The sequence below is a fragment of the Salvia miltiorrhiza genome, unplaced genomic scaffold (assembly GCF_028751815.1).
Source record: "Salvia miltiorrhiza cultivar Shanhuang (shh) unplaced genomic scaffold, IMPLAD_Smil_shh fragScaff_scaffold_101, whole genome shotgun sequence".
NCBI lineage: Eukaryota > Viridiplantae > Streptophyta > Magnoliopsida > Lamiales > Lamiaceae > Salvia > Salvia miltiorrhiza.
In genome coordinates this window covers 126,244-141,456 of record NW_026651398.1, presented here as the reverse complement: position 1 = coordinate 141,456, position 15,213 = coordinate 126,244, and the positions used below count along the sequence as shown (strand labels likewise).

Genomic DNA, 15,213 nt, shown 5'->3' with positions numbered 1-15,213 from the left:
ATCATAGTGAATAATTTTAATATTTTTCGAACATTGAGGTATTTTTGAACGAAATATTGCGAGACGTTATGACCAAAAGTTTAATTATCCGATTCATCCCTATCTAAATTTGTGAAAGATGAAATAGGAGACGGAGTGAGGGACTAGTATTCTCTCTTGATATTAATCAATCAAAAGGCTATTTTTGTGAGATAAGAGATGAAATGGGAAGAGTCTAGCAATATATAGTAAATTGTTTTATAAATTGATTATTGTATGTAAAATTATATAATAACTTTTTTCTTAAAGCCTATTTCCTTAGAAGTTATCTTTTCGCAATATACTCCAATAAATTTTAAACTCCTAAACAATTTATACTAAAAATTTATATGTAACTTAAAAGTTTGTCTAAAAATTATAAATCCAGCCAAACATCTTCTAAGCGGGCATATACGATTGAATGATTAGTGTTGATAGATAAAAATAATAAATTTTTCTTATTTATTTAAATTAATTAAAATTTTAGAATATCCCAAGCTCCTTGATTAGTTCTATTGTTTAAACTAGTTTTACTTAATTCTTATTTTATTATAATGGTGTTATTGGAGAAATTATATTTTTGAAGATAAAAATATAGTTTTCTATCTTATTTTCTTTCACTTCCCTTTCATGCAAAATAAATAATTAAATTTAGTTTTAATAAATTAATAAATAATCATATCAATCATGTAAAATAAATAATTAAATTTAAACATCGCATTACGATGGACTCAATCTAAAACCTTTAGAGTGCGTTTTTTTGTTGTAAATTTATTATTGAAAAGTGAGGGATAAACAAAATTTCACCCGTTAAATCTTTCATTTATTTTCCCTCATTTCCTACAAAATATTAGAATTTTAGCCTTACTCATTCCTCATTTTTCACTACAAAGGGGGAATAATATTATCACACAAAAAATGAAGGAATAATATTATCACTCTTTTGTAGTAAAAATGAGGAATGAGTAAGAGTTAAATTCTATTTTGTAGAAAATGAGGGATTGATGATAAAAAGAAAGAATTTAAAGGCTAAAATTTAGTTGTGCTAATATATCAAAGTACCCACTTTCTTATAACAAAAATAAATTTTACCCACTCAAATTAAAACTTAAAATTTTACCCACTTTTTTGTTGAATGGACTAAATTACCCTTCTATATAAATGGGCAAACCCTAATTTCATTTCATTCTCTCATTTCTCTCTCTCTCTCTTCTCTCTCTCTCTACCCGCTCTCTTCTCTCTCTCTGCACGCTCTCTCTTCTCTCTCTTCTCCGCCGTCGCATCCTTAGTCTCTACGGCCTTCTGTGCAGCGGCGTCGGCCGCCCCCTTCGTCCTCTCCGCCGTGTACTCCCCTGCCTCCCTGGCTCTGGCGCCCGTCTCCTCCGCCGTAGGACTTCACTCTCTCTCGGATCTCTCTCGATTTCTGCTTCCGATCGCGTCCAGCGGAGCCTGGCCTCCGCCGCGCCGCCCCGTCCTTCACCACGCCGCCTCCTCAGCGCCGCGCAGCCCCGGATCTGCAGCGCCCGCCGGATCTCGATTTCTCTCTCTCTCTCTCTGTAAATCAGCCGGCGACGTGATCCTCCTCCATGACCAGCTGCGCTTCAACCTCGTCGCCAATCTCCAGCATAACAACTGCTGTTGTTGATTCAATTAAAATTAAAACCTAATTTCAATTCAATTAAAACCTAATTTTCGATTGATTGTGAGAGAGAGGGAGAATTGAGGGAGAGTTGATTGTTGATGATGAGAGAGATGAGAATGATTGGGATAGTTGAATTCAATTTGAATTTAATCGAAAAAAATATAAGTAACGAAGAAATTGATGAAAATCACGCAATTTTGTAGTACAAATGTTCTTGAATTCACAACCAAGTTTATGAATTCACAACTGAATTATCGGCGTTGGTTGTGAATTCACAATTGAAATAGTGTTGGTTGTGAATTCAAGTTTTATCGGTTGTGAATTCTCAACTTGAAATAGTGTGGGTTGTGAATTCACGCGAATTCACAACTAACACTATTTATAGTTGTGAATTCAAACTTTAAAACTTGAATTCACAACCAATACTTGTTATTCAGTTGTGAATAGGGCTGTAAACGAGCCGAGCCGAGCCGAATACTAGCAGGCTCGAGCTCGGCTCGTTTAAATATTTGGGTGTTCGAGCTCGGCTCGAGCTCGATTCGAGCTTTTATCTTGATGATCGAGCTCGGCTCGTCATCCACTTACTAAGCTCGGGCTCGGTTCGTGTTCGGCTCGGGTGATGCTCGATAATATCGAATTCGAGCTTGAGCTCGAGCTCGGCTCGTTAGATGTTCGTATATATGGTGTTCAAGCTCGAATTTGTTATAAATTTAAGAAAATCTTCTTAATTGTATGTTACACGAGTTCGAGTTCGACTCGTTTAAGGCTCGTGTATAAACTCGATTGAAGGCTCGACTGAAGGTTCGTGAATAGGCTCGCGAACATGTTCGCGAACAATCGAATTCGAACATGTTCGCGAGCTCAACGAGTCGAGCACTGTCAGGCTCGAGCTCGGCTCGATAAAAATTTCGAGCTCGAAATTGGGCTCGAGCTCGGCTCGTTTATTATCGAATCGAGCTCCGAACGAGCTTTTTTCGAGCCGAATCTCGAATAGCTTGCGAGGAGCTCTGTTCATTTACAGCCCTAGTTGTGAATTCACTGGTTGTGAATTCGTGGGTATTTGTAAAAAATTTATATGCAAGGGCAAAATGGTAAATGTGGGTATTTTTTAAAGTTTTTATATTAGTGGGTAAAATTTATTTTTACTATATAAAAGTGGCTATTTTCAAAATCCACTCAATTTAGTTTATCCTTTTTTTCTATGATAAATTTACAATCAAAGAAAACGCATCCTTAGTCTTAAACATTAACTACTATAGTATTGGTTAAAAAAAAGGGTTATAGTAAAAAAATACACAAACTTTGAAAAAAGTTGCAATTTTCACTTGAACTTTCAATTAAGCCTAAAAATATATGAATTTATAGTTTGTTGCAATTTTCACCTAAGTTTGATTTTCAATGAAATTAGAGCTTAATTGACACGAACTTTGATGTTGGTCTAACTTCTGTTGATGTGGAGTATTTAGAAGTTCGGAGGTTTAATAAAGTAAAATTTAATATATTTAACTTATTTTCAACTGTTAATTAAGTTCTAATATCGTTGAAAGTCAAACTTAGGTGAAAATTGTCATAAAAATATAAATTCGTGTATTTTTTTGACTTAATTGAAAGTTCAGGTGAAAATTGCGACTTTTTTTAAAGTTCATATATTTTTTTTTATCATAATCTCCAAAAAAAGGGAGTTAATTGCCTGTAAAATCCATAATGTATACAAGCAATTGTTTTTTGCACCTAATTTGAAAAATTCGCTTTTAAATACATAACTTTTCGTTTTGTCCCGAATTTTTCCGGTGACCGATTTTTTCTTACACCGACGCCGAAAATGACAAGGTGGCAGCCGAAAATTAACATGTGGCACTTTTGTGACACGTGGAAAAAATATCTGAAAAAAAAAATTAAAATAAAAAATACATGTGGAAAAAAAAATTAAAAAAAGGAAAATCCCCCTCTCCTCCCCAAAACGTCTTTTCCCCATCCCTCCACCCCAAACCCTAACTCCCCATCCCCCCACCTGGCGCCGCCACCACCACTACCACCGGCGCCTGAATCCCTCCAGATTGACTCCCTCTCTCTCTCTGGTCTCTCCAATTCACTAGTTCACCACCAATTCGCGTCGCCCCTGCCGCTGCCACCTTGTCATTTTCGGCGTCGGCGTAAGAAAAAATCGATCACCGGACAAATTCGAGACAAAAATAAAAGATTATGTATTTAAAACCAAATTTTTTAAATTATATGTAAAAATTAATTCCGTGTATACATTATGGATTTACAGACGACTAATCCAAAAAAAAAAAAAACTATTATAGTATGAGGTCAACACAAACACACGCAACACTTATTATTTTTTAGAATAATGGATCAAAAACAAACATCCTTATCCTCAACTATGAGACAAGGGCCTAGCTAATTGTGCTACAACATAGTAGTATTTAATTATTATTGGGTTCCACAATGGTCCCGCTCCCGCTCCCGCCCATTAATTAAGGCCTTCATTCAAATTAGGAAGTACTCTCCAAAATCTAAATTGATCAATTTATTCAAGTAAGATTAAAGATGACAATGGGTCGCATTCGGACCGTATTCTATAAGTATCAAATTTAAATTTATTTTATTTTCATAGATTTAGATCCGTTCTAAATTCAACGAGTCTGAAAATTTGTGATCCAAATTCATATTCGTCAGATCTGTGGGTCTACTGTTATATTAATTTTTAATATTTATTTATGTTTTATATATTTGTATTTAATATTTATATTGTGTAAAGTATTAGTATTGTGCATTGATTTTTAAAGTATTGGTATTGTGTATTAATTTTTAATATTTATATTATTAGAAAAGTAAATATAAAATAAAAATAATATATATATATATATGTATATATTAAAAAATAGGTCCACGGGTTGGATTTGGGGCGGATTTGGATCTAAAATTTCAAGATCCAGGTTCGACCCAAATTCATCGGGTCCAAGATTTTGAGATCTAGACCCTGTAAAACAGACCTGGATCCACGGATTTGGGCCTAGTCCAATATCCATTGCCATCCGGCCCATCCCTAAAGAAAGATATAAGAAATTAATTTTAAATACATTTTAAATTAAATTGGTATCAATTTTATTAACAAAGACAACCCAAAATTCTAATCGATACAATATTTAATACTCCTTCCGTCTACAAAAAATAGTTATAATAAGTGATATAACGGGTTTTATAAAACTACAAAGTTTTATTATACGCTAATTAACTATTAAATTAAATAAAAAAATTACTAAGTGAAACCATTGACAAATGCAGCACATCAATTTCCATCTCATCCTACGTCCAATTATAAAACTTCATCAGATAAAATTTTATATAAAAAAGTATTTCTATTATTTAAATCAAAAAAATATTATTTAATTAATGAAAATAATTGAAATTAATATCACTTGAAAAATTTATCAATTTAAATTAATTTAATTATAATTTATATAAAAACTATTCCCAATATCCATAAAAAATAGTCATAGAAGGAGACTACATTGGTTTTAATAAAAATAGTTGAGTGTATTGTGAGTGGAGACGAATATCACTTAAAATATTGTTAATAATGATAGTTTAATTGTTTTGTGAGGTGGAGAAGTTAGCTTATCATGTGATAGAAAGTTTTTAAAATAAAAAATAAAAATTAATTTTTATGGATGTCCCAAAATAATAATAATAAAAACTTATTTGTTTGTTTGTTTGTTTTAGTTTCCTCACTTCGCAAAATCTTAAACACAAGACCTTTGGAAGGAACCCTAGACGCATGACTCTCTCGTGGCGGCCGTAGGGCTTCCACGTCGTCGGCTGACTGCTTCTACGGCCCGGCGCCATGGCCTCTCTCGTGGTTTTTCCGCCACTCACGCCTACTCCCTCATTTGTCTCTTCTCAATCGACCAATATACAGTCAATTTCTCAGATGGTCGGACCCCGACCTTGGTCTGTTGAGCATCAGAACTTCCAACGTTCTGCCGCGTCGGAGGTGGATATAACGGACCTGCTTTTCCCTGAAATCAGGGCTCTACGCTCGCCTAGGGTTTCGCAGCCGTCACCATCCCCTTCGACTGCTTCAGTTGCGACGCCGCCGGATATGCCTAGCGGTGGAGTTCCGCTGCACTCCGCTACGATGGTTGTTGGCCATTCTGCTTTTCACAACGTTGCTCCGCCGCTTTCAGGCTCGTTGCAACAGCCGCTTCTTGGAAGGCCTAATGCCAAGCACACGGGTGCGCCGCTTGATGCCGCGCTCAGGGCCACTTCGGTAGGACTCTCTTTCAGCGAAGCCGCTGTCAGATCGGATTCCGGGAAGAACGTCTCATTTCTTGAGACGTTGCCACCTGTTGATATTAATCAAAAGAAGCCGCGATCCTTCGCTTCTGCTGTCAAAAATCGGCTATCCAAACCTCCGGATGTCCCTACATATGATTTCACGGTTTTGAGTCCTTCAACTATCAATGACAGGCGCTGCCTCATCCAGGACCCATCGTTCCACCAACGGCGGATCAAGCGATTCTCCCACGCCGTTCATGGACGCCTATTGCTTCGCAAGGGCGACTCTCCTCGCTTCGCCGGGGATCTTTGGGAGGAACTCAATGCTCTTTGGTAGTCATCTCAGTCATGGACGATCCATCCCCTCGGGAAAGGTTACTTTACGATGATCTTCTCGACTGCCGAGGATTTAGCTATGGCTTTTGCTAAAATGACTTGGCGTTTTCGCTTAGGTATCCTTCATCTGCAGGTTTGGGTTCCTTTTTTCGATCCATACAAAGCTGCCTCCACTATTGCTCAAGTCTGGGTCCGCATTTTTAATTTACCTCATGATTTATGGCATCCTGAGGTGCTTTCTGGTATTGCTCGTGAGGTGGGTACCCGATTCTGATTGATGGTATTTCAGCACATGCACACGTTGGTCACTTTGCTAGGGTGCTTGTTGAGATGAATGTCACGGGCGAAGTTCCAGCTTTTTTGGATATAAAATGTGGTGGTGTTGAAATCTCAGTTGAATTCGGATACGAGAATTTGCCGTATTTTTGCTGTATATAAAATGGGGCACACTACTGATGCATATAGGAAAATGAAGACAACTCCTGGTAAGGTGGAGGTGGCGCCAGAGATGGATAAGGAAGATGCTATTTTCACTAAAGTGCAGGGGCGCACTAAGGCGAGATCGAAGCCTCGCTCTAATTGGCGCCAGGTGAACCGTCAACAACGGGCTGTTCAGTATGCTCCCAAGCATTTTAATGATGAGGGGGCGATGATTTTGTCCAATCTGGTGGAACACACCCAGACGGACTACATTTCCACTTCCAACCATTTTGCTGTGTTGGACAATTTTCAAGAAGGGGATGTAGAAGATGTGGAGGATGATGATATGGACAACACTTCGACCTCGGCTCGGACTGAGGATGCTTCTAACAAGCAGATTGTCATCTTCAATGACCTCACTGTTCCTTCTGCTTCGGCTCCTCATCCCTCGGACTTTCATCATTCTGATGGAGGGTCATTAATCGTGGTTGGTAAGGAGTTTGTTCCACCCCAACATTTGACAGATACTGCTACTGTTCTCGAGATTGATACTGTCACCCCGACGCATATTAGCAATCCTGATATGGCTTTGTTGGTAACACCTGGAAAGGCAACGATTGAGGATCCCCCCATAACTCGCGGCCGTGGGCGACCGAAGGGGACTACCAAGAAGGGGAAGGTTTCTGATTCCTCTATCAAACACACCGACTCCGGCGTATAATCAAGAATGGTATGTCTTCGGATTTCCAAAAACCAGCAGGCCGTGCTACGGGGGTCGTTTTGCAGAGCGACGTTCTTGAAGCTCCGTCGCTGGTGGAGTTCTTGAATAAAGTGCAGCAGACTCAGTCTGGAGGGGCGATTCTGCAAAACTTTGTGATTCACTCCTCTTCCGACGCAGCCCGATCTATGTCGGCCGTCGTCTCTACACAAAAGAAAAAATGGAGTGATATGTTGGATGACGAAGATGCTGGGGATAAGGACGCCTTTTCCTCTTAGTTTTTGTTTTCTTTTTTTTTCGTCTTTCCTTGGTCCCTTTGCGGGTGTTTTTTCACAGTTTTTTGTTTTGCTTTTAGATGGCTCCTTTGTGACCCGGTCCTTTGCTAGCGGCTGTGCTCTCAGGGGTTTTCAGGTCCTTTTTTCTTTTCTTTTTTAATAAAATTTCTATTTCAGCAGTTTGTTTGTTTGTTTTAAATGTATGAACAAAAAAAAGGTACAATATTTAGTACTTCCTCTGTCCCATTAGGCTTGTCACATTTTTTGGGCACGGTTATTAAGGAGAGTATAATTAGTGTAGTAAAATTGTGTAAAGGTGTGAGACCATATTGTTTGTAATTTAAAATTATTACTAAATATAGAAATAGGAAAAGATCAATAGGATCATCCAAAAAGAAAAATAAGACAAGATCAATGGGACGAAAGAAGTATATTATGATCATAAAATTAATACTAAAATATTACTATAACTCGCGATATAAACGATTATTCATCAAATTTCGAAGGATTACTCTATACTATTCTCTCCGTCCAACTCTAAGAGTATCTCCAATGGGAGGTGCTTAAGTTGGTGCTTAAATGGTGGTCCCCACCTTAAGTACCTCCCCCTTCAATGCATAGTTCTTATCTTGGTTCTAAAATCTTCATTTTCACCAAAATTCCAATTTCAAAACTTTTATGCTAAAATGTTTACTTTTCATTGAAATTAAATTTAAACATTACATTAAAAATAAAAATTACACGATTTTAAAAATTGAAAAAAATTAAAATAATTAAAATTAAAATTACAATAAAAAATTAGAATTTTAAAATAAATCAAAAATTAAAATTAAAAAAATATCTATAAAAAATTATAAAAAAGTAACATAATACCTCCATGGGCCCCACCCGCCCCAACCCAAGCCCCACCCCACCGTCTTCTCCCAAACCAAAACCAGAAGAGGAACTTCTCCCAACCATTTTCGTCTTCTCCAAAAGTTTTTAAAATCTGAAATTTCATCAATTTTTTATAATTATTTTGTGCGCGCGTCAAACGCACGCATTAAAAAAAATCAGCCCATCGACTCGAGGTGAAAGATCAAACCGGGGACACACCGCCGCGGTTCTCCAACGCGCGATGCGTCGTTTCTACCGCATCGATCCCCCCTTTCGACCCAGCATTGGAGATGCTCTAATAGTCATGTTTTCTTTTTCGGGACGTTCCACTAGAATAATATTATTTATATTTTTGGTAATGATTTTACATTACAAATAATATGATTCCACATATTTTTATACACTTTTACACTCAAAAAATAAATTTCTTAGAGCATCCACAATAGAGAGCCAATGTGGACTCTTAAATATGGTCCCCACCATTTAAGAGCTCACTCTCCACAATGGGAGAACCCACCCTTGGCTCTCCACAATGGAAAGCTATATTAAGTTGATTATTGAATCCCACATGAAAAAATATAAAATTCTCTACAATGTGTAGTACACTATAAATAGTGAAGCTAGATTAAGTTAAGTATTGAATCTCTAAAAATGTAGGATTCTCCACCATATGTAGTACACTATAAATAGTGAAGGTACACTTAATTAAAATTAAAATTTTAAATTTTGAATGATTTTTGTATAGAAAAAAATAATTAAAAATAGTTAAATTTTTTTTAGATAAGTGATGCATTGCACACGTCTATCTAAAATATCGTCTGAGCCGGGAGCGCGCAGAAGGAGCGGGCTGGCTCGGCAATGGGGGCTCGGAAAAAGGGGCTCGAGCCCCCCATTGCTGATGCTATGCCGAAATAGGACTATCTACTGGAGGGAGGGAGTAGTTTTATTGTCACTTGCATTGGATTATAAATTTGATAAATTTATATGGATTGTGCTACTCGCTGTGACAGCCTCCACTTTCCCTAGTATCTAGTCGGCCCAACATCCCTGGGTTATCACCTGCATCACGCTCACTTAATCTATCCACAAATCAACGGCTGCGATGGCCCCATCATAAATTAGTGGGTCCCAGAACAGGTTCCATAATAATAACACGTACGATGCAAATGCAGGTTACATTTTTGCCCTCCAGATATTACTCCTACTTTATTAGACTCCACTACGCCACACTCTCTGCTTCCCGAAAAATGGATCCCACCTTCGCCGTCGGTTACCGCCACCGCCGTTCACCGTCGTCGGATCGATTCATCAGCGTCTTCTATCCTCCTTCTTCCGCATCCACGGCCGACGTCTCCTCCTTCTCCTCTGCCGGCGGTGACGAGCTCAGCGAAGTCGACGTCTTCTACACCAGCGACTTCTCCGACGACTCCCGGGGCAGCCGGTCTGGCACCTCTGAACATCTCTTCCGCCGCTCCGTCCACCAACTGGAGAAGTTTGGGATCCTGGCCGCGCTACCGGAGGATCGCCGGAAAACCGACGTCGTCGTCCAGAAACCCGCGCTCAGCTCCCCACCGACGACGTCGTTTTCGCGCGATATTCCTGCGATTCCGAAGCCTCATTTCCCGTCGGAGGCGAAGTTCTCTCAGTCGATGCCGGTGCGGCGGTTCCAGCAGTCGGCGCCGATGAACGTTCCGATGATGCCGAGGAAGGCGAGGAACAAGGAGGCGGCGTTCGTGGACGGCGGCGACGAGGCGGAGGAGGAGGAGGAGGTGCTGCCGCCGCATGAGATGGTGGCGCGTGTGTCGTTGAGGAATCAGAAGACCACGTTTTCGGTGCTGGAGGGCGTCGGGCGGACGCTCAAGGGGAGAGATCTACGGCAGGTCCGCAATGCTGTGTGGCGCCAAACAGGTTTTCTCGACTAAACATTTTGCCAAACTATTTATGTGTTTTGATCCGATGGAATTCGATCCGATTGCAGTAAATAATTGAGGTCTTGTATTTTCTTCCAAAATATTTCCCAAAGTAACAAAATTGGGGAGATGTTTGGTAACATTTGACAAAAACTTCTCTCTCTAGAATGTTGACGATGATAATTGGACTTTTGTATTGATGTTTTAGGTTTGAATCACATCATGTGTGAATATGATATGATAAGGTATGGAAGATAATTTTGAAGGAGACGTAATTAACTTTGTCCGTATTAGGATTTAGGGCGTGGCGATCAAAATACTACTAGTATTTTTTTGTTTCCTTTTTTTTTAATACTCCATTGGTCCCCAAAAATAAGAACTTATTTTGGACTATTTAAAAGTGGTAAAGTGTATTGATAGTGGGAAAAAATATGTTATACTCCCTCCGTCCACTAATTCATGACCTAAGGAGCAAAACACGGGTTTTAAAAAAAAGTGTATTTTTATTAGTTGAGTTGAGAATTGGATCCACAATTAATGTATTGTTTATTAGTTGAGTGGAGAAAAAATATATTGTTTTAGGACCCACCAATTAAATATAAATAAAAACTTACTAAAAATTGATAGGCATTGAGTTGGTGGACGTCTCAAAAAGGAAATAAGGCATTAAATTAGTGGACGGAGGGAGTAATTAGTATTGAGAGTGGTGAAAATGTGAAAAAATGTTATAATTAGTATTGAGAGTGGTGAAAAAGTGAAAAGTAAGAATAAATAAAGTATTATTAGTGGTGGGGTAGTTGTCCAAAAATGGAAAGAAAGAAAGATGAACTTATTTGGGAACGTCCCAGAAAAGAAAAATAGGAACTTATTTCGGGGAGGGAGGGAGTATAATTTTACTATGCAACAATCATCTGATTTGAGATCCACAAATTCTATACAAGTCGTATTTTTTCCCTTTTTTGAATATAATTACTTTTTCTTTTTAATTACAATAATTTACTATTATATGACCTCATTCTTAATTCAATTATAATCATTAATTTATATTTAACATATATTTATCAACTCTTTTTCGTGAGCCCTTGGGGACACCAAGTGGTGCGACCTCCTGTGTGTGAACAGTGAGGTCCGGGTTCAAACTCCACTGCTCCCCCTCCCCAACTCTCTCAAGTCAAAAAAAAAAAAACTCTTTTTCGTGAAGGGCGAGTGATTTATTTTTAAAATTCATGACACCAAAAATTGCACAGAAGTAATATATGAATGGATTGATATGAATGTGGTGGTATGAACGTGGGTACGTGAAAGTAGATGGGAATTATTTAATGAAAAGACAAATAAATTTATGTTATACTTGTCTGGTTCGTCAAATCCACCGTATACAACGATGGAAATAAATAGTGTATAAATGATGAGTATTGGAATTCTCCAATATGATGATGTTCCCGAAGTCTACGACCACACTATATAAATATTTTAATCATGAGAAGTTGAGAATTGAAAACGACTAACCAGTCGGATCATAATATATTGAGCTGCTTAATGGAAGCATCTTGCTCCAAACATACCTCTGGAATGACTCCACTATTCTCAAACCCTTCTCAAATTTGAACCTCACTAAAAAAAATCGATCATGTCATGAAAGATGAAAATAAATTGCGAATTTTTACAAACACTAAGGTTAGTTTAGTAGTAAAATTCAAATTACTAAAATGGATTATATATGATTGGGATCGGGCCTAATTTAAGTGGTAAAGTTGAAGTACTCAAAGACTCTTTGCGGAAGCTGTTGAGTTTAATTTCGCTTATGGGCAATGTAGTGACTTATTTGATGTGGACAAATAACCGTAAATTTTTGCCTCGTCTACAATACGAATTCAAGTTTGAATGACACTTTATGGATTACAAGCAACTTATTTGTAGATTTATATTAATTTATTTGTTATTTTTAATTCGCACGATTAATTCAAATAAATATAAACCATAAAGTTTAAATATTGAACATTTTAGATTCATTCTCATTTCTCGTCACATTTAGTCATAATATCTACCATAAAAAATTCATAAAAGTTATATTCCATCCGTATACGAAAATAGATCTTAATTTGCCGTTTTCACATGTCTACTAAAACATGCTTTAACTTTTTTTTTTTTTATCATTCTCTCTCACTAATGTTATCTACTTTTTTAAATTTATAAATTTTTTATCTACTCATTAAATAAACAATTAACTTTTCTTAAAATTCATGTCACCCTCCTTTTAAACATTTTCTTGATATTGGTTATTCTTAAAATGATGTAATCAAATATCATATGGTACATTCAAATAGTGTAAACTCAATATATAAATAACTAGATTTAGAATTCAAATATCAATGCTCTTCCTTTCCCCAATTTTTTTAAAAAAAAAAAGAGAAAAAAAAAGAGGTAATCAGATTTCATAAATATTGTAATTTTCAAAGCTAACTACGAACCAAGGAAATCATAAACAGAATTTTAACATAATTGAGGCTTTTAGGGGACAACAAGTCCCCACTGCTCCCCTTCCGCAACTCCCCCAAGTCAAAAAGGGCTTCTTCTCATTAGTTAACTAATCTTCAATAAAATTCGAGTAATTAATCCAAACAAAAATTAATGATGATATTAAATCCTAGTAATAAAGTAGTCACATTATGATTTAGATACAATCATTATTATTTAGGCCACACCAGCTTACCCATTCTCAGACAAACTTCGAATATCCTAAACAAATTTTGTCAATAGTTTGGCTGCACTTTGTTTCTCATTTACAACTTACATCAAAATATTAAACTAAATATACCTACCTTTTGAATACAAATAACACCTCAAATTATTGAATTCCGTGACCCATATGAATGTCTTATACAGGATTGTGGGCTTCTCCTGACATTCTAATAGGAGAAGTTATTGCCCAAATCAAAGATCCTTTTCGAAAAACATAAGTGATAACGGAATTGCCATTTTCAAAATCCATTGAAGGTATGTTACGAAGGTGAGATGTGGGCCCAAATTTATTGGATATGGACAAGTGGGTTAGACTAAGTAGATTTTTTTCATTAATTAATTTTAAATTTTATACATTACCATGATTAAAAGATTGTAAGTGGACAAAGTACAAAGCTTATTTTATTTGCCCTCAAAAAAAAAAAAGCTTATTTTATTTATATAATTCATGTTATATCTATTTTTGTATGTAGTGCGAAAATTGGAATCAAATTTTTTAGCTTTGGACAAGTGGGCAGGGTACATTTTTTTTGCGTCAATTTAATTCAACTTTACATATTGACTTAAGATAAAATTAGTGTTGAAGTACTACTATATTTTTAAGTTGTGTGAGCATTGAGCTAGATTATTGAACTTTGTACTATTAATTAAGATTGTGAATTATACATATTAATGAGATTGCATAAATACATTATAGATGAGATCGAATTAATAAATTTTGGATGAGTAGTGATGGAGGTCACCAGCTACAAATATATAAGTAATAAAAGAAATCAGAATACGGAGTAATACTAATACTAACTTATGAAAAGAAAAAAGATATATCAGAATATCAATAAGCGTTATTTATGTAGCTCATAAGGGAACAAAACCCATCGCCATTGTTATAATTCATCATTTCTCCGACAAAGAAAATTTCTAAATCAAAGAGCAAAACTTAAAACACTCATAACTTAAAACTATCTTTATGCAGCAAATCTGAGAAGGAAAACCCAAATTAACAATAAGCATACTTATTTCTGCTAAAAGATTATTTAATCCAATTGATCTCATCTAATATATTCAATTTTCTCAAAGGCCACACAAACAAATTCGGAAAAAAATCAAAAGAATATATCAAAAAATAAAATCAGATGTCTCACATCTACAGCGCAGAGGCGTTCAAAAAATTCAGCGTTTGAATAATTAAAATCTATTGATCGGAACGAGCATAATCAAATATGCACGAGTGCACGAAAAATAGAAAATTAAATATCAAAAGCTAGAAATGAACCGACTCTGTGAAGAAGTAGATGCGAACGTGGAATTCTCAAAAGGAAAACCCTAAAAAGAACGCCAAAATAAACACACAAAGTCTCGCGGATGTGTGTGTTCATTGAATTTGATTTCGCGCAGCTATGACTCAAAACGCTTCCATTTATGGTGTGGAAGGCGATCTTAAGGGCTGCGCTTACAGCAAAAAAATAAGAAGAAAAGAAAATGAAACCAAAATTAGTAAAGAAATTGAAGAGTATGAAATTTGAACAACTGCGGAGGCATTGGTTAGTGCGAATGTGAAGAGGAGTGGTTTATATAGGTTTTTTGCTAGGTCATTTATATTGGGCCAAACTTCTATTAATAATGCAGGTATTTTGTTTCAATATTATGATGGTCCAATGGGCTATATTATTTTCTTGGGTTTGCAATAGTTTCAACTTACATTAACTCCAAAGATATTCTCCAAAATAATTTAAAATTTATTTTATAATAATAAAAATTACGGAAAAAGGAAATACTATATTAAATCACTATGAACAATATATGTGAGACAGGATGAAAAATAAGACTTTCGATCATTATACACCATCGACCAAAATGTATAAGGATAAAAATAAATGTATATATAAAAAAATAATCCTAACGAGGATTAACTAATGTAAGCGGTGCTCACCTAAAGTACACTACAAAAAAACGCGTAATTACCGGCTAAAATTACCGGCGGCAATTTTGCCG

General features: G+C 36.4%; 1 protein-coding gene across 1 annotated transcript; it reads left to right on the top strand.

Moving 5' to 3' along the window:
- The first annotated feature begins 9,543 nt into the window (after positions 1 to 9,543).
- Positions 9,544 to 14,759, top strand: LOC131002277 (protein S40-7-like). The gene is made up of 2 exons (XM_057928761.1): positions 9,544 to 10,477; positions 13,366 to 14,759. The coding sequence occupies exons 1-2, from the start codon at positions 9,730 to 9,732 to the stop codon at positions 13,437 to 13,439; spliced, it is 822 nt and encodes a 273-aa protein (XP_057784744.1). The 5' UTR covers positions 9,544 to 9,729; the 3' UTR covers positions 13,440 to 14,759.
- Positions 14,760 to 15,213: the final 454 nt, after the last annotated feature.

What these genes read in the sequence shown, in the direction of transcription:
- LOC131002277 (XM_057928761.1), top strand. Translation starts at nt 9,730, where the DNA reads ATGCAAATGCAGGTTACATTTTTGCCCTCCAGATATTACTCCTACTTT. An exon ending in TGCTGTGTGGCGCCAAACAG is followed by an intron (nt 10,478 to 13,365) that starts GTTTTCTCGACT and finishes TGTCTTATACAG; the next exon opens with GATTGTGGGCTTCTCCTGAC.